Genomic DNA, 24,117 nt, shown 5'->3' on the forward strand with positions numbered 1-24,117 from the left:
CCCGTTTGCCTGTCAGGTGGAATATTGAGTCTAGTTTTCTTTATTTGGCTTCTCTCTTTAGGCAACTCTGGTGATTCCTGCTTCTGTCCATTCTAATCTTTACCCCTGCATGCTCTTCTCTGTGCATTAGAAAAATTAATTACCAATCAATCTATTCTCGCCACAGTCTTTATACCACACCTTTTCTATGTTACGTTTATTTCTTAGCTGAAAATGTGTTGTTAGCATGTTGTTAATATGCCTCAGATGGATATGACTTTTATTTCCAAAGAGCATTGTTTTTGACAAAGCAGATCTTAGCATGTAGTGAAACGCCAGGGTGCAGTGGAGGTCTTGGGAGAGGAAGGGTGAGGACCGAGTGCAGGGTGCTGACGGGCATACAGGTGATGATGACGTTTTGAAGGACTACATTGTTGGGGCCCACTGGAGGCACAGCTGTATGTGAGGTGTGTTACACAGTAGCAGGGACCTTGGGACGAGGCTGACACAGCTGCTATAGGGACCTTCTGTCTCCTGCTCTCTTCTTGTTGAAGACTCTCATGGACTGTTGATCAGAGTCTAGACAAGGTGTTTGTGGCTTATGTCCAAATAATTGAAAGCCAGAGCTCACACAGGTTTGCAGAAGAAACAAGATAACTTTGTTTGGAGGGAAGGGAACAAAGTCAAGGTGCTGGTTAAAAGGATACATTGTCAAGATGGACGGTGGGGCCATGCATGAGAGAGTGCAGTCGGTTTCTTTCTTTCCTCCCTCTTGTTCACCTGCTCCTTATTCTTCCTTTGGTAGGCCAGCTCTCATCTCTCCATTCCATTTGATTTCCTTTTTTGGACATAATTGAATCTCTTTCCTTAAGCTTATCAGTGTTTATCTTTTTCCATTTTCATGACTGACGGCATGACCAAGTAATGTAGCCTTGATCTGGAATGACCCCTCTTCTAAGGGTTCATGTGTTTTAAAAGTCATGGTTTTCAACTTGGCATTATTGAGAGATAGTGGACCTTATCAGAAGTGGGGCCTGTGGGGAGGCCTTCAGGTCATTGGGGTGTGCTCTTAGAGGGGCTGATGGGATCTTAGCTAGCTCTACATGTATTCTACATTGTGTATTTATCACAGCCCAAAAGCAGTGGGGAAGCCCGCATAGATGGAAACATTCAAAACCTTCCTTCCTTGATAGTTTCTTCTCTGATGAACTAGCCAACACCCCCAGTGAAGCTTGAGCCTTTGTCTTTCCCTCAGTGACTGGATGTGTTTCCTCAGCCATCTTCCGCTCACCTATGGCAATTCCTTAGACCCCCACATCTGTTCTCCAGTCTCTGAGATACAGGTTTATCACTCAGGCCTGATAGAGTGCACTGTGTCCTCAGTGAGTAGAACGTTACAGTACGAGGCATACCTCAGGAGTAGCCTGCCTGAAGACATGCTCCCCCTTCAATTGAAGCTCAGCGACTAAACTAACCTTAAATCGTTTCAGAGTGCATTGAGAATGGATATGCGAAGTTCATGGTGATAAATTTGAACAATAACAGACAGCACCTGCCTCTTATTGGGAAAGTTGGCCTTGCATGGAGAACTACTATTTTTAATGGCTTTATTGAGGTAAAAACAAAAGTTTTTTTCTTCAAGTAACTTTATGTGTAATAAAAAAAAGTCTGTTAATGTGTATGTATGACCCTCCCTTAAAGTATTCTGTTTTTTGTAGATTTGTGAATTCTTTTGTCAGAATGGTATCTTCATCAAGCATTTATTTAATGTTTTATATTGGTTACTGTTCTATTGCCATGAAGAGACACCATGACCAAGGCAGCTCTTATAAAGGAAAGCATTTGGCTGGGGTCTTGTTTATGGTTTCCTGATCGTCATGTTGGGCAGCAAACAGGCACAGTAGCCGAGAGCATACATCCTGATCCATGGGCAGAGAGATGAGTCAGGCACTAGGTCTGCTGTAGGCTTTGAAACCTCTAAGCCCACCCCTAGTGCACATCTCCTCCAGCAAGGCCAGACCTCCTAATCCTTCCCAGCCAGTTCTACTAACTGGGGACCAAGCATTCAAACATAGAAGCCTATGGGAGCCATTCTCACTGAAACCACCACAAATGCCTGTGTTGTCCACGGCGTGTATTGGAGAAGGCTGGGCAGGTAGACTGTAGCTATGTTTGGATAGCTCCGACTGTACTTCTGTTTCCTCACACACTCAATCTGTCCGGTGGAGGAAGAGGAAGAAGCTAAATGGGATGCTAGAAATCTGAGGTTAACATCTGAGGGGTAAGAAATCTACTCACAATAGGTTCTGTCTATCTCTGTGTCTTTCTTTATTCTTTTCTCTCTCTCTCTTCAATCCACCATTTCTTGTTCCTTCTTGTTCTCCCTTGTTCTCCCCATTAACAAATGTTCTCAGTCATATATACCCTTAAAACCAGTAATTCCCCAGCCCTAGCAAGTTCCAGGGACTCATAGAAAACCCTTAACGGTTTATTTTCAGTAAAATTATGAATAGGGCATGGATTGTATTGTAAACCAGCATGCCGCTTCTTATCTCCCAGCATGCATAGAGGCTACCAGTTAACCAGGTAAACCTACGTAAACAGCCAGGGGGAAGCTGCTGCTCTTGAATCTGATAGCACATACACAAGACACTGTAATTTCTATGGGCCTAGGTCTGGAGTTAGACTTGCTGTTGTAAGTGAAGAAGATACCCAGGCCTCTAAATGATGGGTTCTCGACTATGCTGCTATCAGCAGTTGATCGTGGTCCTGGGGCTTTTCTCTGGGCTGCAGTTAATGACCTCTCCCGCTGTCCCGGAGAGTAAAACACAAGCAGTGGACTTCCTGAACTAAAGTCGTCAGCGAGCCGAGGTGGTGATGAGCATGAGGCGTTTGAATCGTTTATGTGGGTATAACCTCAACAGCAGCTTGGGCAGGTGGTAATTCATGTCCTTGGAGATCTGTGACTATCTTAGATGGGATGCTCTATCCCTAATCACTGACCTAAGGCCTGCTGATAAAGATAATTGCAGGAAGGCAGATCTCTGTCTTACATAGGGGAGAGGAACAGAGGCCTGGCAGTGGGAAACTTTTTTCACCAAACAGTTCTGTACTGTGGGAATCAGTTCCCAAATATGTACCAGAAAGGGAGTTAGGTACATAGAGAATCTACAGCAAAGGACAGCCACTTATTCATAAAGCAGTAACGCCAAAAAGCCTTGCTTTTTAGTTTAGCCTTTATCAAATCCCTTGGTTCCGATAAGTCACGTGTGAAAAGATGGCTGAGCAATTACTGTATAATGTTGCAGCTTGTAGCAAAAGAGATTCTTTTATTTCTACTAGTCATATGTGACTACAAAATATCCCCCCCCCCTTTTTTTTTTACTATAGCCCAGGCTTAGAAATCTACATAGAGCTTGGCATCAGTTTGAATTTAATCTAGATCAGACAGGGCTAGTGGTGGGCGGCAGGTGGATGGTGCGGGGCGAGAGGAACTAGGGTGGCACCAGACTTCAGACCACTCCAGTGCCCAAGGTGCAGCTCTCGGGCAGGGATGAGCATGGGTTTGAATAAATTTTGCCAAACGTAATTGACCTTTGTCATTTTGTTGAGCAGCAACTTGGATATTTATTTTTTGAAGCTGAAAGAGGTTTAGCCTGGAGGTACGTATTGGAAGTCATGGATACCTTGATTATTATGAGTTGTGGATGTAGACAAATTCTGTCTAGGGAGAGAATGATTATGTATAATAAAACCTGTGCTTTAGGTCAAGCTGTCAGGACCGCTACTAGAATTGCCTGGTGGAAGCTATGCATGGTTCTAGAAGTTCTGGGAAGGTTGTATTTGAAGCAAAGAATGCTAAGCAGTGCTGAATCTGTCCAGTGGAGAATTGACAGATGTTCACTGTGTTCAGAGATCTTAGGAAGAGGTGGGACCAGAGTGGGTTGAAGTATGAGCAGGAGGTAAGGCTTTGGACACAGGCAAAATAGGTCTGCTTGTGGAGGGAAGAGAGAGTGAGTGTCGCTTAGGCTCTGGGAGATTTATTTCTCTTTGTGCGTCTGTCTGTTTGTCTCCTCTCTCTTCTCCCTCCCTCCCTCCCTCCTTCCCTCCTTCCCTCCCTCCCCCCCTCCCCAGAGTCACTTGAACAAGTCTGAATGTTAAAAACTGGTAGAAAAGAGACAGTACTTACTGTGTCAGAAGCTACCTCCTTGTTGGTGGGCTATACTAAAATCCACCCGATAAAAGCACACTTAGCACAGATGTGCAAGTAAGGAGAGGGTGGGGGACATAGTTGTGTATTTGCTGTTGGAAAGAGAGGAAGGTGCTCTTCTCACATCTGTGTGGCAGGAGCACATGCTGTGCAGGGGCACTTGTGAGTAGGGCACAGAGGGTCATGGGAGAGGATGAGGATGCCAGTTCAGAGAGGAGAGGGGCTGTCCCACAATGTGCAGTAGATTCAGAAGACTTCTGAGCATGTCATGGCTCCCTGGGGATAGCGCTATCTGTGGCTCTGCTGCTGTGCAGGGCAATCAGATCTAGAAACGCATGAGATACCTCAGCTCATGCACAGCTCAGTTTCAGTAGATCTGGAGCCAAAGGGAGATAACTGATGAAGAAGTGAATCCAGTGAAGAACGGTGAAACAGAAGTGATTGAGATGAGCCCTGAGGAGAGTTAGGAGGCTGGTAGGCTAGAGGTCATGGGCCATGATGTTCCCCAAACCTTTTCAGACACACAAACATGCATGTAATCACACATACTCCTGTTATCTAAGCAGAATTTACTAAGATAGTGTTGTGTATAATTTCTCCTTTTAACACATAGTTGTGCCTCACAACATGTGATTCAGGATGCAGTGGCTTACAATGACAAAATTCTGGCGAATCTGTAGTGTAGTGGTCTGGGAACTAGGAGTGGCTGAGTAGAGACAAGTGAAGAGACCCCCAGTCTAGAAGCAGGGCCCACAGTGTTGATTCAGACTGTAGTATGAATAACTGAGGTAAGGTTGACGGGTAGATACAGGAGTCAGATAGCCCAAGACTGAGAGTCTGTTACTGGATCCACTAGCAGTTGGGATCACTCAGGAGATGGTGAGGCCTGAGAGAGCTAATGAGGGGGAGCACACAGGTGGAGCGAGATCCTCGTGTCAGTAACAGTGTAAGCCAGAGGATGGGGGACAGCCAGGGTTGGAGAGCTGAAAGTTTGGAGCCGCCAGGACACAGTTCAAAAGAGCGGAAGGCGATAGTCTGGTTGAGCATTGAGAAACTGCTGTCCAGGGCAGGGTGCCGCCCTCTTAAACAGTGGCACAGGCAGGCCTCTCTTGTGGAAGACCTGTTGCCTCTAGCCAGGCTCCAGCACTGACAGCTCCTTGTGCACACACGAGGATGAGCACGTGCAGAGGAAGTCTAAGTGCAGACTGGTTTGGATAAAAAGTGGGTCCTCTGATGTGCATAAAGGACTTTGGAGTTGGATGCCACAGCAGCCTTTGCAGTCAGTTGTACAGAGTCGCAGGGCCTGTGGAAATGAGCCTGCTATCCTGATGCCTGTGAATCTTCATTGCAGAATTGCTCTTTCATGGACCTGACTGTTCTGGAAGAGTACAGGAAGCCCTTTTGGTGTGTGACTTCTCCAGTGCACTTGAGGTCTGCCCCACACCCCTCCGATGGTCCTCATTTCCAGGGGCACACTTACTATGTGGACTACATGGACCCAGAAGGAGGAGTGCATGCAGAGCTGTTGTGGATCGAAGAGACAGAAGAATACTTCATTGTCAGCCTGGTCCTTTACCTCAGTGTAGCAAAAATAAACCATTGGTTTGGGACAACATACTGAGTTTTAGAAATAGGTGGCAAAGTCTTGTTACTATTGAGGTGTTTATTTTTTATTTTTACAATTTTGTTCTTATTGAAAGTTAAAATAAAGCATACCCACAGCAGTCTGGTGCCTTCTTATTTTCCATTAACGACTCTGGTCTTTGAGTAAAGTGTTCAGAAGATTTCTTCAGCTGTAGTGGACTTAGATTGCTCTTGAATAAGTGTGAGCTGCAGAAGCCACAGGCAGAAAGGCACACTCAGTTAACATCACCAGGCTGGATTCTGGTAGGGTTAGGCCTGAAAGGCAAGCAGTAGGGTGCCTGGGAAGGGAGCTGCCTAGAAGAATGCACGGCTAGAGTCCTGGGTGGTAGACCTCATGTGCTCACCATGGCTGAAGCAGAGTCAAGGCTAGGCTGTTGAGAGGCAAAAGAGACGGAAGGAAAGCTGTTGACGAGCAGGCCTTCTGTTAGTCAGAACTGGTGAGTGCCAGCCTGGTCAGGCCCAGACTTCAGTTGGGCAGCACAGTGTGCTCCTTCTGGAGGTTGTGTAGAGGAGAGGGCATGGAAGGGCACGTTCAGGTCCTGAAGGGATGCCTGTGGGGTCAGGTCCTTGCCTCACCATCAAGGGCTTTGCTCGTTGCTTGCTTTACCCTCCGGTTTCTGAGTGATCATGAAAAGGACTCTGCATTTTACCAAATGTTGGCAGAGGCTTCTTGTTTGTTCCTGGCCAACCATACCCAAAATGACCACACAGAAACTGTATTATACACTGCTTGGCCAATCACTTCAGTGTATTGCTAGCTCTTATATCTTAAATTAACCTATTTCTATTATTTTATATTTTATCACGAGGCTCATGGTTTACCTGTACTGGCACACGGGTGTCTTTCTCCTCTGGTGGCTACATGACATTTCTCTGACTCTGCCTACTCTTTCTATGCATCTTTTCCAGCCTGCCTATATTCTGTTAAGCCATTGACCAAAAGCAGCTTCTTTATTAACCAATGGCAATAAAATATATTAACAGCATACAGAGGGGAATCCCCCCTCACCTCCCCATTTTCTGTCTAAATAAAAAGGTTTTAACTTTTACATACCAAGATTACATACAACAGAATAGTTATCAAGCAAGAATTATAGTTAAAATATTTATTTATATCTACTTTATCTTTTATGACATCATGATGCTGATAGAGCTACTTTAAGATTGGTTTTGGGTACCAACTGCTAAAATGATTCCAACTTGGTTAGCTGAAATGGTGCACCTTCTTACAGTGTTCTGGCCAAAACTTCAAATAAGAACTTCAGAAAAGCCCTACTGAATACTCAGAGAATATTTGCAATTTTACCAGACAATAATCTTGAAACTTAACCATCATTTTAGTTTTATAGGATCCCATAGAGAGAACATAGCCCCCATGACAGCTGGAAGCAATTCTAGAAGACGATGTCCCCTCTCCCAACAGTTTGTTCTTAGAGCTAGGGACATCAATTAGGGGTATATTATAACTGGTATAGGGTTGGGGGTTAGGGTGGAAATTATGTAGGCTCAGGGATCTTCTTGAAAAAAGGGAAATTTAATGGGATAATAGGTAGATTAGTGTGAGCTTACACTAATAATAATAGTACTAGAGTGAATACTTGAGAGCTATTTATAGATAATTTACATTTGTATAGATTCTTGTATATTGATAGATTCAAATTATATTTGTTATATTGAATATGCTCCTATTTGTGTTTACAACATTTGTACACCTAAGCAAAGCTATTTTGTCATATTGCATACATGCATGCTTCTACTTCTGCTTAAGACATTTTGTATATTGATACAATTTTAGGATACATTGATCATATTGCACTATAGATTTTTACCTCTGATCAAGATACTTCTACGTTGTTTACATTTTGAGGTCATTGTCAGCATTTGCTGCACAGTTTTTAAAGATTGTTTAATATTCTAATATGAGGCCTTACTCTTTAAGCTATATAGGCATTAAGAATTATAGGTCCATAGTCATCCATGTTTGTCATACTTAAAGTTAGACTAATCAAGTTCTTTAGATACGTAGAGATTGTATTCCGCATAGATAGGTAATCTTCATCCACTTCAAAGAACTGTAGAATATGACATTAAATAACTTAGGGTTCTGCGATGTGAGACACAATTGCTCCTGGCAGCACTGATCTATTTTCCCGAGAGAATGTTGGGCACTGAAGAAACTCCACTTGGAGCTTGTTTTCTTCTTTGCAAAACTGACCTTTGGCCAAAGAACTGCCCATGCCTCCACCACTGACAAAATGCACGGTATCCAGACTGGACAAGCAAGATACAAGAGAAAAGATTGCCAAACTTTTTCAAGACAAGGTAAGGCAGTTCTGAATTTTTTCCTGCCTCTGAAAATGGCCTGTTAGTTACTTCAGGCCTTAGCCAAAATTGATTGTTCCAACATTGCAAATGAGACTTTGGGTGATTACCCAGGTAGCCAGTTGTCTCTGTCATTTATTGTACATTTTGGAAGTTGCTTGATTGTCCTTCCTGCTTACTCAATTAATATTATTTTCCTTCTTGGGTCTTTGATAGGGTTGAAGACTAGATAGTTGTAGTTACTTTCCTCTTATGACTTGGCCAAGTTTTTTACAATACAAGACTTAAACTCATTAGGATAGGATAATTATTGAAACATTTATCACTTGTTTCTTGCTTGATATTGTTTTGCTGATTGTAATTCTAATTTTTGTACTTGTTATTTGTTCTTATTGTATATAGTTTTGTATTAGGCTTAGAACTCCCTTATTTAGACAAAAGCGGGAGGTGCTGTGGGAATGCCTTCAGCCAGTAGTCTTTAAGATACCAGCCCACTTGGGCGTTGTCTCTTATACTATAAATGCAGCCATAAAGCGCTCTCTCTCTCTCTCTCTCTCTCTCTCTCTCTCTCTCTCTCTTTCTCTCTCTTTCTCTCGGCTGTGACTTCTGGATTTGGTTCTTGTTCCTCATTCCTACGGAGGACTGTGATTTGTGAGTCTACCCCTAAATAAAGAACCCTTTATTATGCTCAATTCTGAGCTAGTGTAGGATGACTTTACAGTGTCCATCTTCAAGCAAAGGCCAGTTTGTGTCTACTAGTTAACATATGTGCTTGCCATAATGAAATGAGATGTACTCATCTCCCTAGGACTAATCACTAAAATGCTCTCAGAGTGAGCTAAAACACAGGTGATTTCTCATTGACAAGGTTGGCGGGGTGGGGGAAGAAAATAAAAATTTCACTGTGAAATAATTGTAGCTTTCTGTTTTAACGATGAGAGCTTATTGTGCGCCAGGCACTAAGCAGTAGCGTTGTCATACACAGCTCTGCAGATCTCCCTAGACCTTATGGGGAGATGGTATGATAACGACACTTCACAAGGAGCTCATCTGGGAAGTTGAATACCTCGAGGAGAAGAGCACATCGGGTGGTGAGAGTTGGGATCTCCCTGGTCCCAAGGCATGGGCCCGATCACTAAACCATACTTCTGTCTGCTCCTGGTCCCAAGGCATGGGCCCGATCACTAAACCATACTTCTGTCTGCTCTGGTGCTGGGGCCAAAGGTCTGTCCTGAACATTACCATGTAAGACATTGAAGTGCACAAGTCTTTAGCGGAGCTGTAAAGAGTTGTGCAGCTAACTGAGTACTAAGCTTGTTAAAAGAATTGTGTTATATGGAGCTGATGTCCCTTAACACAGAACTGAGAGTTCCAGGCAAGAGCTTGGAGGTGGGGTGGAGACTTTCTGAATTCTGCCTTTCACTCTAGGTAAGAGAAGGACAGAGCAGAACTCAGAACAGACGCATGATTGTGGCAAAAGTGAGTCACTTTTAAATAGATTGCATGGGGTTAGCTGTGGCAGCATCTGAAGGAGGAACACCTACTTCATGCCATGCCCAAAGGCATGTTCCAGGTTGGTTATAGACCCAAACCTGTAGAGCAAAGCAAGAAAGCAGCAAGATGACAATGTGGGCAGCCCCAGCTCTGCAGTGAGCAAAGCAAGAAAGCACCAAGGTGACAGTGTGGGCAGCCCCGGCTCTGCAGTGAGAGGACAAACTGTCTGAATAAAGACGATCACAGCAGCTGGGAAGATGGCTCAGTGGGTGAAGAGTTTTCTTTTCAAGCATGAAAACCTCTAATGATAGCTCTTGCTGAATATTTCTCTTCACACTGGGCCAACTTAGAGCCAACATCTGCCTCTCAGAAACTTGGGGAATCTATGAATCAGCAGTCGAATCCCCACTGCAGATACATAAAGGTTTCTAATTGCACCTGGTACCACTTCAGCTCACAAAGGAGAAACCGGAGGCAGGTTCCAAGTCATCAGGAAGCAGTTGTTGAACTCCTTGCATTCCCTTCTGGGCCCCACAGTGAAGGAAAGCCTCTTGCATCCCCTACAATCCTCGCTAGTAAAATTTAACCACATTTAAGTCAATAAAACTTCACATAGGAGCATGAGGTCTGGAAAAAGAATGGTTACTTAAGAACATGCTCAGTGGAAAAATACTAATTGATGAGATTGATAGAGATCAAATAAATTAATCAAATCTGTATTGTAAAATTTATATATAATAGCTTGTAATATATATTACATATAATATATGTATATTTTATATAACACACATATTTTCTATTGCAAGCTATTTACTTATGTGGTCTAGGGACCAGGTCAAAGAATTTTGTTGCTTTAATGGTATTTAATGTTGCTGTGATTCTGAGAAAGATGTTTTATTAAAAAATAGTCTAAACATCCTCAGGATGAAAATGGTGAGGTTAAGAATTACTGAACCCTTTGTATTTATTTGAAATCCCAAGTTCTTCTTAAGTGTAGTGTGCTTTAACCTAAGTAAAAATTACATATTTTTCAATAGACAGAATAATAACCAAATAAATATAATTGGATTTGTTGAGGTCATAAGATTATGAATGTTTTTACTTGTAATTCTATTAATGTTACCATAATGTGATAAAATAGTTAAACATCAGACATTTAGTTTATGGCTATAAACTTTATTACTAAATTCTGCTATGACTGGCTGTGGGGCCTGCAGTAAGAATTGTTGAATTTGTTCACACGCAATCCGAGTTCCAGGAGTCCTTAGTCCCCCTGGCTCTTGTGCTTTTTCTAGGACGAGCAGATCTTTCTGCATTTAGGCAAGGGTTGTTGTTGTCATGGAGCGAGCTCTTCACTGATAGTCCGCATATACATTTACAGCCGCGCCTCCCGCCTTCCTGTAACAGGACACCGCTTCTCTGTGATGAGATTCTGTTGGCCACCACTCGGCCACTTAATCGCTATCCCCCCATTACTGGTCTCCTTCAGTGCTGGATGGCCATGTGGGCTCCAGAGTGGCTGCACTCACGTTCCTGCTCACCGTTTGCTCCGTCTTCGGCAGCAATGGTCCATGTGATTCTGGCCTTAGAGTTGCCATGTCTGCTCTTCCCCAGGAGCTCCTGGGAGCTCACAGGTTCTCGAAGCTCTTCTGTAGTAGTCAGTCCCTGGACACGGACCCCACTATTGGAGCTGGTGACCTATACAGTCCCGGGTTTATGGGTTCTATAAATTAGGGGGCATTAGTCAGGGGAACTATTAGCTCTCTAGAGGAATGTAACTTCTAGAACACACACACATACACACACAGTATTCATTACAGTGGTGTACAGGGTGTGTTCTAGTTAGTGGCTGTCTATCAGCAGAAGCTCTGAGACTCCAGCCGTTGTCCGGTCCGTGAGGCTGGACGTCTCAGTTGGGCTTCAGTGCGTGCTGAAGGAGGAGGCTCACGAGTCAGTGCAGGATTGACAGTGAGTGTGAGAGGCCACAGCAGGAAGAGCGCTTCCTTCTCTCACATCCCTGTGTAGGCTGCCAGCAGGAGGTATGGCTCATCCAACCTCAAGAAATCTGGATTAAAAGCGGTTCTTCCCACTTCAAATAATTTAATTAAGAGAAAAAAAAATCTTTCATAATGCACTACTTTGTTTTTAGTTAATTCTAGATGTAGTTAGATTGATAACCTATCATGCTATCACAGGCCATAATTATGTTTTTAGCTACTCAATTTGTGTTAAAAACAGAGAGAGAGAGAGAGAGAGAGAGAGAGAGAGAGAGAATATTTAGCAGCTAAGTCATAAAAGAGCAAGATGAAAGAAGAATCCTCTTAAGGAAGGCCATCCCATGCCCCAAACATTTGGAACCAGACCACTGAAGTCCTGTAATACCTAGTACCTGTTCCATCCCAACAGGAGCCCCAGCCACTGGCTCAGCCAAAGTCCAGAGAGTGTGTGAAGATACTGACTAGCAGACAGGACCTGGGTAGAGGAGGCAGGTGGTGACTGTGCTCTTGACTTATTCCAAGCAGAATAATTTAAGATATTTACTTGCAGACATGAGAGCATTGGCAGCACATGGTGGGTCCTGGCTGAGCAGCAAGGCCCAAAGGGTATACGACGAGACAGGCAACCAATTCCATCAGAAGGTTTCTCCCAAAGCATAGCATGGTTCTTTCTGCTCACAAGCTTACTCTGAAAGTGTTCATCGATTGCATACATGATGTTTCCCAGAAAGTCAGCTCTAGATGTCAGGCTAAGAAGGCAGCGACGGCTACTCTGTTGAGGCAGAGAGCCTTCCTTTCTATATCTGCCTCTCTTCTACCAGATGATGCATACCCAACCCCACCGAGAAGTTCAGCTAGCAGAAAGCTAAGCTGTATTGCAGAATCTGCCAAGGAAGCCCCCTCTCACTCACTCATCCACTCGCAGAGCTCTGGCTAAGGTGCCGGCACATGGTATCGTGTGTGTACTGACAATGTTCTGAGCCCCCCCCCCCCCACGTGTTCAGGACATACACAGCCTAGTCAGAGATGCCAATACCTGAGATCTCCACATAGGCAGAGCTGAGCAGCCTGTGGATCCTTTAGTGAGAGACATCCCTGGCTGCTTGGCAGGAACCATACTGCCTCATATTTGGGAAAATGGTACCTACTTAGCTGGAGTATCTGGAAGTGATAGTTCCTAATACCAGGAGTGTTGTCTTTCCCGTCCGTTGGTACTGAACAATGAATAATGCTCTCTGGAAAGGTGACCAGGTGCTCCCGAGTACAGTGGGAGCCCTCGCACCAGATGTCGCCCCTCAAGGAGACGGATGAGTGATAACATCCAAATGCCTGCTGACACCAGCACCACTGCTCGGGACGGGGCTGCTGCTGCAGACATTGGCATGGAGGCTGTGGGAGAGTGGCTTCGGCACCTTAGGGTGACAAGCACATCACGACACTGAATGCACAAAGATGGACTGTCCTGTGGCACATCCACCCCCTTTTCTTCCTTCAGAAATGTCAGCAGGGTCAGTGTCCTGGGAAAGCAGTTCCTAAGAGTTCTGAGTCATTCTGAGTCATAAAGATTACCAGGAACCCTCCTGAGGTAGATCACTGTGTTCTCACTGGCCCGTGGACGCAATGTATGGAGAGTGGAAACCTCTACTGGAGCTGGCGGGCGTCCTTAAGATGGGTGCTGGAGGACAGACGACAGAGGACGGATGTTCAGCAGAAGCTAACCCCATTCGAGACTGAAGACGGGTGCTTGCGATCAGATTCCTCCATGCTCCCAGATAAGTTAGCAAACACTAAGAAGAAATTAGAATCTGCCTCTGGATAGCATCTGCCCTAGCACACTCCAGAGAGTGTCTGTCAGGATTGAGTAGCAGGTTTCCCATTTTCACCACTCACATGGAAAACTCATGGAAGTTTTTAAATGTTTAGACCCCAAATTAAAGTTATCGAACAACTTTTAAGGAGGAAATAGATACCTCTCACGAATAAAAGACAGGCTCCTAACTTTTTCTTCATTTGCTGTAATGCATGTGAAAGGATATTATGTCTATCTGGGGACTGGAAACCTGATATACATACATACATACATTCATACACATATATGTGTGTATATATATGCATACATAAATGTACGCACGCACGCGCGCACACACACACACACACACACACACACACTTAATCAGCAAGCAGCTGCATTGCAGACAGCTAAGGTGTCACTCTCCCTCCTCAGCGGCTAGAGTGTGTTGAAGAAAGGCTTTAGATGTGTAGACGAGGAAGACAGGATATGGCTGAAGACATGTAATTTCATAAAGTTAGGGTTATCATGGTCACATAGCGGGTAGTGTTTGCTACAGCTACCTGAACTTGAAGTTCTGTGTGTGTGCCTGTGAGACGGGGGGGGGCAGTGAAGGAGGGAAGGGGAGAGAGAGAGGGGGAGAGAGAGAGAGAGAGAGAGAGAGAGAGAGAGAGAGAGAGAGAGAGAGAGAGAGAGAGAGAGAGAGAATCTTGCAGTTCACTCCAGAATGACCCTTCAGAATGTCATTTAGAAGCAGACAGTCTTGCTGAACACACTGGCATGCTAGATAAACCCTGCCAAGAGGGCATGTTGAGTTGATAAAGCTTCATCCTTCATTAAAGTTTGCCCAGGGAGAGAAGTCACGGTAATAACTGATGTCATCCTTTACGTACCAGACCACCGACAAATGTCTGTGTGACTGAGTTTGTTGAACTGAGTGCAATTACACATCTTTTCCTAACTAATCAAATAATTAAAACAGTGAGTATTCGCTAGAAAAGTCTTTCTGTGTGTGATTAGGCGAGTTCTCTTTAGAAGCAAATGGAAATGAGAATCGTGCCCGTGTCTCTGCCCATAGAACTTTGACAGCTGCGCATGTCCTCAGACATTAACAGATTCATTTTGTAGCTGAAGTGTGCATCTGTACATCAGGAAAGGAATCCGCTGGCGAGCACTGGCCCTCCTCTATCCATCTGCCAACCTCGTAAATGATAAATCACCATGTCTATCATTTGTGGAATTACAATTGCATTCACTTCCTAACAGCCAAGGGAAATGGGGAAGGAGAGACAAATACTTGGGTAATCTAAATGTCTTGTGAGAAGAGAAGAGACAAGGTGATAGACACACACTGACTTGCGAGGATGACGGTGCTCATTAGTAAGTGATGTACAGTTTAAAATGCAGGATGGTGATGGATTGAGACCACATCACTATTTAAAATAAAACTGGGATACAACTAAGTGGCATGGCAAATGTACAGTCACATATTGATAAATGGCTCCTGCTTAAGAGCAAATGAATCATTTCCCTTATAAATTTCATTTCTATCATCTATTACAGAATATTAGGGCGTGGTGAAAACAGATTAATCCACATGTCTTCATTAGAGAAAAATCATTTTTTTAAATAGGTTGTCAAAATTTTCATTGCAGATACTAGATGTTTCCAGGATCCCACATTGATTGGAATAGTACAACATTAGGTCTTCAGAATACTAAGCCAGTGAGCACATGGGACAAAGATACCCCTTTCATTCCAATCTAGAGATCCTAAAAACAAAAGCGTGCATAACAAAAGAAATTATGGCAGAATGACATTATCGAATGGATGGCGTGTGAAGGCTCATCAGTTAATGGTTCTGGATCTCCGTAAGTGAATGGTTAAGACTGTAGTCCCTGTTTTGCACAAGATGACAAAATATCCATTTCCAGTGGACTGGCACATAAGCACAGTGTTGGAGAAGGTCTCACGGAAACACAGGGATTCTTCAAGGTAGGAAAGCAGTCAGAGCAAGCAAGAAAACAAAACTACAAGCCACAGGGAAACCTGCAGATCAAGTTGAATATTTCCATGCAAAAAGGAACCCACCGGCAGAAACATTGAGATGTATCTAAAAAGCATGCAGCTGCTATGATTGTTACTCAGTGTATTTTCAAAGCACAAAACTCCTCTAGCCTGTAAGCCAAAGACCACAGCTTGGGAAGACGAGACTGAGTGAACATCAAGTCACAGGGACAGAAGCATGAGTGGACAGAAAACACGAAGACAGCTGCCACCCACCAGTCTTCAAAGAAGTTCAGATGAAATCAGGGCGAGTTCTCCATTCTCATGACGATTCCAAGTGCTGACCAGGATGTGGAACTTATCAGTTCCTGCAACCATCTGAGTACAAATTGGTGCATCCGCTTTATAAAAATATTCTTACATTTTCTAACCAAGTTGAAAACGTATGAAATGTAGCTTGGCAGTACTATGTGAAAGTGTTCTCATTTGCTTTCATAAAGTGCTCTGACCACATACAGCTTAGAAAGGAAGGGGTGTATTTGGCTTACGTGTCCCCATCACTGTCCACTGATGGATGCCAAGGCAGGAACCTGGAGGCCGGAACTGAGGCAGCAACCACAGAGGGGTGCTGCTACTGGCTTGCTCCTCCTGGCTTGTTCAGCTTGCATTTTTATGCATCCCAGGACTACAGTGGGCTAGGCTCTCCACATCAGTCATCAATCTCTTGCCTACAGAACCACTTGATGATTTTCTCAATTAAAATTCCCTCTTCAAAGATGACCCTAGGTTGTATCACATTGATGGAAAACTAAGAAGCGCAGCAAGTATGGACCAGTGAAAGTCTTATGTAGATCTAACAGAGAGATAATGTTATAAAATGTTTATTTGTTCTGTGGTGTAGTTGGTAGACATGGTATTACCCATCATCTATCACGACCATCTCGGGGATGGAATGGAAATAGCTGGAGAACCGCTACTTTCCTAAGTGGGTAACAGCAGAAAGAAACTCAAATCTCAGTAGCAAACACACAGGCTCCTGTGCATGCACATATATGAGAGTTTGGAGAAAGGACGGGGGAGATGGTTGTAGCGTGTTCATGTGGAAAGCAGAGACAGTGCAGCACAGGACAACAGGCGACAAGTCTCCAAGAGCACAGACTGTAGCTTCAGTAGCAAAAAAAAAAAGGTTTTTATAAAAGAACAAAACACGAGGAATTCAGAGTGGAGAGTGTAGGGGTAGAGCATGCTCCAATATATGGGGTGTGTGCAGAGGGAGTGTGGCAGAGAGTGGAGGCAAAGAAGGAAGGGGGGGGGAGGGAAGGGAAAGGAGGGAGGGAGGGAGGGAGGAAGGAAAGGAAAGAGGGGAAGGAGGGAGGAAAGGAGAGAGGGAGGAAGGAAGGTCGGACCCAGAAAATTAACAATGACTTTAAGGCAGCATGGGTGCTGAGGACTGTGCACACTGCCTCCTGGGCAGAGTTCCCGCTGGTTCCCAGCACACCGGCTGTGGTAGAGAAGTAGGAAGCCATCTTGACTTCTGAGTCTGTGCATGAGCAGTCAAAATCCTTGCATTATTCTGTGTCTGGAAATCACAGCGAGGCCTCTGGAGTGCGGGCTTGGAGAACTGGCTAGTCTGAAGACCAAACGTCGTGGAAGATTTTTTTAACTGGTCAAAGATGTGTTATATTTGTGCACGGTGCATTTGTTAACTGTGTAAAGATGTTTTGCATTTGCACTAATTAAATAAAATTAACCTGGGCCCAGAGAGGCAGGATTAACACCTGGTTGACAAGAAGTAGCAGGAAGGAACATCATGTAGGATGTTTTTAGTTGGGGCTGTGTGGAAGGGAGTGACTTCTGGGGACACCAGCTAAGAGAGAAAGCTAGCCAGCTGCTACTCTAACTCTGAGCTTGGCGGTATTTTGCCATAGCCTTTGAATCTTCAGTTTTATTAGAATGATAGAGATTTAGTTAGAGCTACCGTTAGCCAGCAGCACCAGAGCCGTTGTCTAGGGGAACAGAACTCCCCCCAGGCTAAGGCCTGAGCAGTCTGGTAGCTAGTGATTTAAAACACAGCCTCTGTAACGAACCGAACCCGGTAAACCAAGGGCCAGCTCCTGGGAAGCGCTGTGTCTGCAGAGAATGATGACTGATAGCTTCTGTGGAGAGGGTGGGTTGTTGCCAGTCCAGGAGCGTTTACCTTACCTCAGGCTAGCTTTAGCTAGCTGTAGCCGCTTGAACAGCTGTCCCTTGCCCACGAGTGCCAGGTCTAACATCCTGTGAGGGGAAGAGGAAAACCCTCAGTAGACCGCAAACTTTTGCCAACCCCAAAGCTAGGAATGTCATCATGTAGCAGCTGAGGCTGGCTGAAAGGCTTCCTCATATTCCTGGACACTCTCTGATAGTCTCGCCAAAGTATTTTAAATTTGACTTAATTATGACTTTCTTTGCTACGTAAAACCATAACATTTCATGAAATGGCTCTCAAAAATCCTAGAGTATTGTATTTAGGGCGATGCAAATTTATGTTCCCAGGCCATGGCCACTCACGTATGCTCCACGTCCTCTGTTCTTTGGAGGTAAGAGCTGTTTCTTTAAGGACGTTAACTGTTGGCGGAAGAACCAGTAATGGGAAGTGATGGTAGACATTAGGGAAGTGTAGACCACTTCTTTCCGGGGCATCTATCAGGGATGCTGACCTGCAGGAGCTCCTGCAGTAAGGAGTGGCTGCAAGCTATCAGATGTGGGAGCTAAGTTTTAGGAAGCCAGAGCAAGTGAAATGAGCAGACGTCACAGAAGATGAGATACTTAACGCTGATCAATACATGAGAAAAGGCTCGCAATCCTCAGTCATCAGGAAAATGAAAATTAAAAGTCCCAGCAGAAAAGATATCATCAGGAAAACATTTCAAATGCCGGTGAGGATGCTGGGAAAAAAGCCCAAACATACTGCTGGTGGAAACCTAAGCAGTGCGGTCCTGTGAAAATCAACTTGGAAGTTCTCGGTGCTAAAAGTAGAACAACCATATGCTCGAGGTCTACCGATCCTGGAAATGCACCCAGAGGATTTAAGTCAGCACACTGCCTGTCCCTGCCTGTCCCTGCCTGTCCCTGCCTGTCCCTGCCTGTCCCCTGCCTGCCCCCGACTGTCCCCTGTCAGTCCCCTGCCTTTCCCCTGCCTGTCTCCTGCCCATCCCTGTCAGTCCCCTGCCTGTCCCCTGCCTGTCCTCTGCCTGTCCCCTGCCTGTCCCCTGCCTGTCCCCTGCCTGCCCCCGACTGCCCCCTGCCTGTCCCTGCCTGTCCCCTACCTGTCCTCTGCCTGTCCCCAACTGTCCATGTCCACAGCTGCACTATCTAGACCCCCATTCATAATACCCATGGTGTGAAATCACTCTAGGCATCATGGGAAACGTAAAAGAAACACACTCTTCTACCAAAGGGTTAAGTGACACAGAAGGTCAGTTTTTCCAGGTTGCGGCATATGCCTTTAATCCCAGCACCCAGTACACAGAGGCAGGTGGGTCTCCGGGTTTGAGGCCAGGCTCATCTACAGAGTGAGCACATACTGAGACTCAGTCTTGAAAAACAAAAACAAACAAACAGACTGTACGGAAGCTGCGGGGTAGAAATTTAAATTCCTCCAGGGTCAGCATGTCTTGAAGTCAAGATATGGATCAAATTTGCATTCTGTGTATCATCTCTGGCTCTTTAGTTAGTGGTCCTCTTTAGTAAATTCTCTGTAACAAGAGGGATAATCAGTTTTCTTCAGCAACAAGTGCCTCCCCCCCCCACTAATATCCGATCCAGTTCTAGACTCATATTTCTTTTTCTTTTTTTATTTTTATTTAGCTCTATTTTTTCTGCTCCCCTTCCTACCTCTCTCTTCCCCTTCAACTCTCTCCCATGGTCCCCATGCTCCCAATTTACTCAGGAGATCTTGTCTTTTTCTACTTCCCATGTAGATTAGATCTGTGTATGTCTTTCTTAGAGTCCTCATTGTTGTCTAGATTCTTTGGGATTGTGATTTGTAGGATGGTTTTCTTTGCTTTATGTTTAAAAACCACTTATGAGTGAGTACATGTGATAATTGTCTTTCTGGGTCTGGGTTATCTCACACAAAATAATATTTTCTAGCTCCATCCATTTTCCTGAGAATTCAAGATGTCATCATGTTTTTTCTTCTGTGTAGTACTCCATTGTGTAAATGTACCACATTTTCCTTATCCATTCTTCAGTTGAGGGGCATTTAGGTTGCTTTCAGGTTCTGGCTATGACAAAAAACAAAGCTGCTATGAACATAATTGAGCACATGTCTTTGTGGCACAATTGAGCATCCTTTGGATATATACCCAAAAGTGGTATTACTGGGTCTTGAGGAAGGTTGTTTCCTAATTTTCTGAAAAATCGCCACACTGATATCCAAAGGAACTGTACCAGCTTGCATTCCCACCAGCAATAAAGGAGTGTTTCCTTTACCCCACAACCTCTCCAGCGTAAGTTGTCATTAGTGTTTTTGATCTTGGCCATTCTTAGTAAGATGGAATCTTAGAGTTGTTTTGATTTGCATTTCTCTGATGACTAAGGATGTTGAACATTTCCTTAAGTTTCTTTCAGCCATTTTAAATTCCTCTGTTGAGAGTTCTCTGTTTAGGTCTGTACTCCATTTTTTTTAAATTGGATTATTTGTTCTTTTTATGACCAATTTCTTGAGTTCTTTGTATATTTTGGAGATCAGACCTCTGTCTGATGTGGGGTTAGTGAAGATCTTTTCCCATTCTGTAGGCTGTTGTTTTGTCTTGTTGACCGTGTCCTTTGCTTTACAGAAGCTTTCCAGTTTCAGGAGGTCCCATTTATTAATTGTTTCTCTCAGTGTCTGTGCTGCTGAGGTTCTATTTAGGAAGTGGTCTTCTGTGCCAATGCGTTCGATAGACTCATATTTCTATAGTGAATCAGTGCCAGGTGAACACAGTAAATATACACACGATGGAAGGAGTGCTGGTCAGGCAGGAGGAAGACCAAAACTCTGCTGCTTGAAAAATACATGGAACTAGGATTGTTGTGTTCAGTGGCATAGTCTAAAATCTAAAAGACGAGGTCACATAATTATGTCAGTTATGGAACTTAAAGGGCGTGGAAATGGTACTAGCCACTAGCAAATGGGCAGAGACCAATGGGAAGGAGTGAGAGAATAAGTGTGGATAATATGGGCTAAGTAATCATATTTATGTTGTGTACATGTATGACAATACCATGGTGAAAGGGGAGATATGTAGTATGCTGACTGTACTGGCTGGTTTTGTCAAGCTAGAGTCATCAGAGAGTAAAGAGCCTCAGGTGAGGAGAAGCCCCCATGAGATCCAGCTGTAGGGCATTTTCTCAATTTCTGATCAACTGAGAAGGGCCCAGTCTATGGTGGGTGGGGCCATCCCTGGGCTTGTGGTCCTGGGTTCTATAAGAAAGTAGGCTGAGCAAGCCAGGGAAACAAGCCATTAAGCATCTCCCCTCCATGGCCTCTGCCACAGCTCCTGCCTCTGGGATCTTGCTCTGCCTGAGTTTCTGTTCCGACTTCCTTCAGTAATGAGCAGCAATGCTGAAGGGCAAGCTGAACTTGGTTTTTGGTTGTGTTTTGTTACAGCAATGGGAACTCTGACTAAGACACCGACTTAGATCCCCTGGATATGTTCCAGGCAACGGAGAAAAGGAAATTATGAATCCTTATGGCTGCAGAGTGAGAAACACCCCCAGTATCTAGCACTTTCTATTCCAGCTGCTGCTGACTCGTAGGGGCAGGGGAGACATGTGGGTTTTCCACTTCCTTCCGAAGCACTGACAGATTATGGTAAGGACCTATTAAAATGTTATTTACTTAATGGCAAAGAAAATAGGTCTTGGTGTTTGCTACCGTCAGCCAAATTGGTTTAATGTGACTTATTAATGACTTTAAAATATTTTATTTGAAATATATTTAAAGAATGGTGTGTGTGAGAGAGAGAGGAGGGGAGGGGAGAGGGAGGGAGAGAGAAAGGGAGAAGGAAAGAGGAAGAGAGAAGAGACTATAGATTTGTCTACAAGTGCGGTTCCCACAGAAGCCAGAAGAGGGCGTCAGATCCTCCGTAGCTGAAGTTCCAGGCAGTTGCAAGCTGCCTGATGTGGGTGCTGGAATTTGAACTTGGGTCCTCTGTAAGAGCACTGCGAGTTCTTAATTGCTCTGCTCATTAGCAGCCCTATAAATGACTTTATTTATGACTATACCACAGCTTAGTTTCCGGCGCTTGGCAAACTCCGCAGCATTCTTCTGCTTTATGTAGGTCAAGGAGGTAACTGGTATTTAATGTCTGAAAAGCAAACAGATGTCTCAGATAGTGAAGGTTTGCAGCCTTGCTCTCCTGCTCTGTGTTTTACTCTTTTGACTCATCCTTGTAGTTCTAAGCACTGTGAATCAGAAAGCCTAAAGAATCCGCAGGGAATAAATAAAATGCTGTCTCCCATGGCTAAGTGCCTGGGAGACAATAAAAACATTTTGTAAATGAAAGGTTTGGCCCTACAGCCCAAGTTGCTTATTGAGTTTGTACTGATAACAGAAGAAGGATTGCCAGCATTTGTTGCTGCTTATGGCCCTGCAAGGTAATGAGTGTGAGAAGAGGCAGTTCCTTGGGATCTGTCTGGTCACAGGTGAGTGGACATGGCCAGGCAGTGTTCTGATGAGGTAGACACGAACCGAAGAGCTTTACACCCCAATGGAGACTGTCCTGCTCCTTGACCTCTGTGTCATCTGTCTCTCGGGTAACTGAAGCAGTCATTTTGAGACAGAATACCCTTTATAAAGTGTCGGGGTGGCCAGGTAAAACCGGAAACAGACCTTTTGAGGCTAGGCCAGTTCAAGTTCTAATCATGGCCGGGTCAGCTGCTAGAGTGTAACCTGGGAGACACTTGATTTCTTTTGCCCCAGTTCTTCACTTAGATGATGAAGACAGTACTTGTCTGACTATTGTATGGCCAGCTGAGGGGCCTTGTGCTTGCCCACTCGTGACACCTACCATCCGTGCATTCCTGCCTTAGGGTGGAACTTAGTAAGTCAGCATGAAAATGAGGCCAGGTTAATGATGTGAACGGGATCTAAGAGCACGTACGACCTGCGGGCTGTGAGTCTCTGTGTGGAGCACGCCGTGAGCACGCCGTGAGCACACCGTGAGCACACACCTGCATTTTCACTTCAGTTCCTCAGCTATATTAGACAGAAAGTGATAGCACTATGCTTTTATTTTGTGCTCTGCATTTTTCTACACTTCCTGGTTATGTAAATGGAAGTGGTCAGCTAGCTACTTATGCCTTGGGGTACAGAAAGAAAGATGGACAGAGGATCCACCAGCGGCCAGTAAGAACAGACGACGGATCCTGCTGAGTTCTCTACCTGCCTCTGTCACAGTGTGGAGTCGTTAGCACTCTAGAAATACGGGGGCATGTTTTCAAGAGACATTTCTTAAAATATACATACTTTGTAGCTGCTATTTATGTGCCTGTGTTTAGCGTGTTCTGCCCATCATAATTCGATGCAAGGCTTCCTGTCTCTTTAAGACTTCCTGTTTCTTTTCAGGAGACAAGATAAGAAAATGAAAATAGAAAGTTGGAAAGATAGTTCTGTGGGTGTTTCAAGAGTGAGAGAAAAATGCATGTTGTCGAACCAGAAAAGGTTGCTCAGTGTCATAGCATAAACATCTTCTCCCTACACTTTTTAGAAACTTTACTATTTTAACAATAGCCGTTAATTTTGAGGTTTTAGTGTGGCAATGAAAATAAAATACAATGAAGCGAAAATCACGATAGATACCTGATCTGTTAAACAGCTGAATGCCTCCTTTCCCTGAGATCATCTCTCAGATGTGTTGTCCGTTTGTTTGCCTCTGTCCTTCCTCACGGGGCGGAGTTGGTACCATGGGTAAGAGCCTTTTTTCCTGGCATAGGATCAGCCTAGTATCCATCCTGGGCTCTGCCACCCACTAGCTGAGTCACCTTGCAGGTGAGATTTAATTCTCAGGTCCTCACTTGTCTCATTTGTGAAGTGTCACCTGTAGAGTGACAGCAGATTCCTCACAAGATGGCTGTATCAAATAGGACAGTGGTACCTGCCCATGACAAACGACCAGCAAATTTGGTTATCATTGTGCTGTGTTGGAAACGGACACGCTGGTATATTATTATTTATAGTAGGGCTGAAACATGAACGGCGGAATGGACCTAGGAACTTGGGCGCAGAGGCCGGGAAAGAATGTGCTGTGAGAGTCAGCATGTTCCTGTTTCCTTGTCTATTTGTCTTTGCCCCAGCTGAATTGTGGCCTTGGGAGGCTGGGGCTAAAACATAGAAGAGAAGCCTCCTCTTTAAACCTAAACATTCTCACCATGACACTGTAAAAAACTCCCCCCGACAGTCTCCATTCCTTCTGATTTTAAATGAGTCATCGTGAAAAGATTTGCTTTTCTCAATTCATATGGCCATTTTGATGAACCCTTCCTGAGCATTGTGAGACTGCACAGTCCTGGGGGCTGGCCAGCAGGCTTGGGAAAGAGGAAGAAACATATAAAGTAAGACAGACACTCAGGCCTGAATGTGCAGAAAAGATCTCAGATTGGGACTACCTCCTCCTTATTTAGAGCACAGAGAAGTATTGTCAGGGCCACTG

The 24,117-nt window shown here is 44.5% G+C and overlaps 1 protein-coding gene across 3 annotated transcripts in view; it reads left to right on the forward strand.

Annotated features, from left to right (window-relative positions):
* Fbxo15 (F-box protein 15) overlaps positions 1-5,913 on the forward strand; it is a 49,615-nt gene extending 43,702 nt beyond the window's left edge. For 2 of the 3 annotated variants that reach the window (XM_038329387.1, XM_038329389.1), the window contains 2 exons: positions 1,470-1,594; positions 5,541-5,913. In XM_038329387.1, the coding sequence (XP_038185315.1) occupies positions 1,470-1,594; positions 5,541-5,810 (395 nt within the window). In that variant the 3' untranslated portion in view covers positions 5,811-5,913. Of the gene's footprint in view, positions 1-1,469; positions 1,595-3,594; positions 3,642-5,540 lie in introns of all 3 variants that reach the window. The other variant, XM_038329390.1, reaches the window with a different exon arrangement.
* The last annotated feature ends 18,204 nt before the right edge of the window (positions 5,914-24,117 follow it).

Source organism: Arvicola amphibius, chromosome 5 (assembly GCF_903992535.2).
Source record: "Arvicola amphibius chromosome 5, mArvAmp1.2, whole genome shotgun sequence".
NCBI classification, from domain to species: domain Eukaryota; kingdom Metazoa; phylum Chordata; class Mammalia; order Rodentia; family Cricetidae; genus Arvicola; species Arvicola amphibius.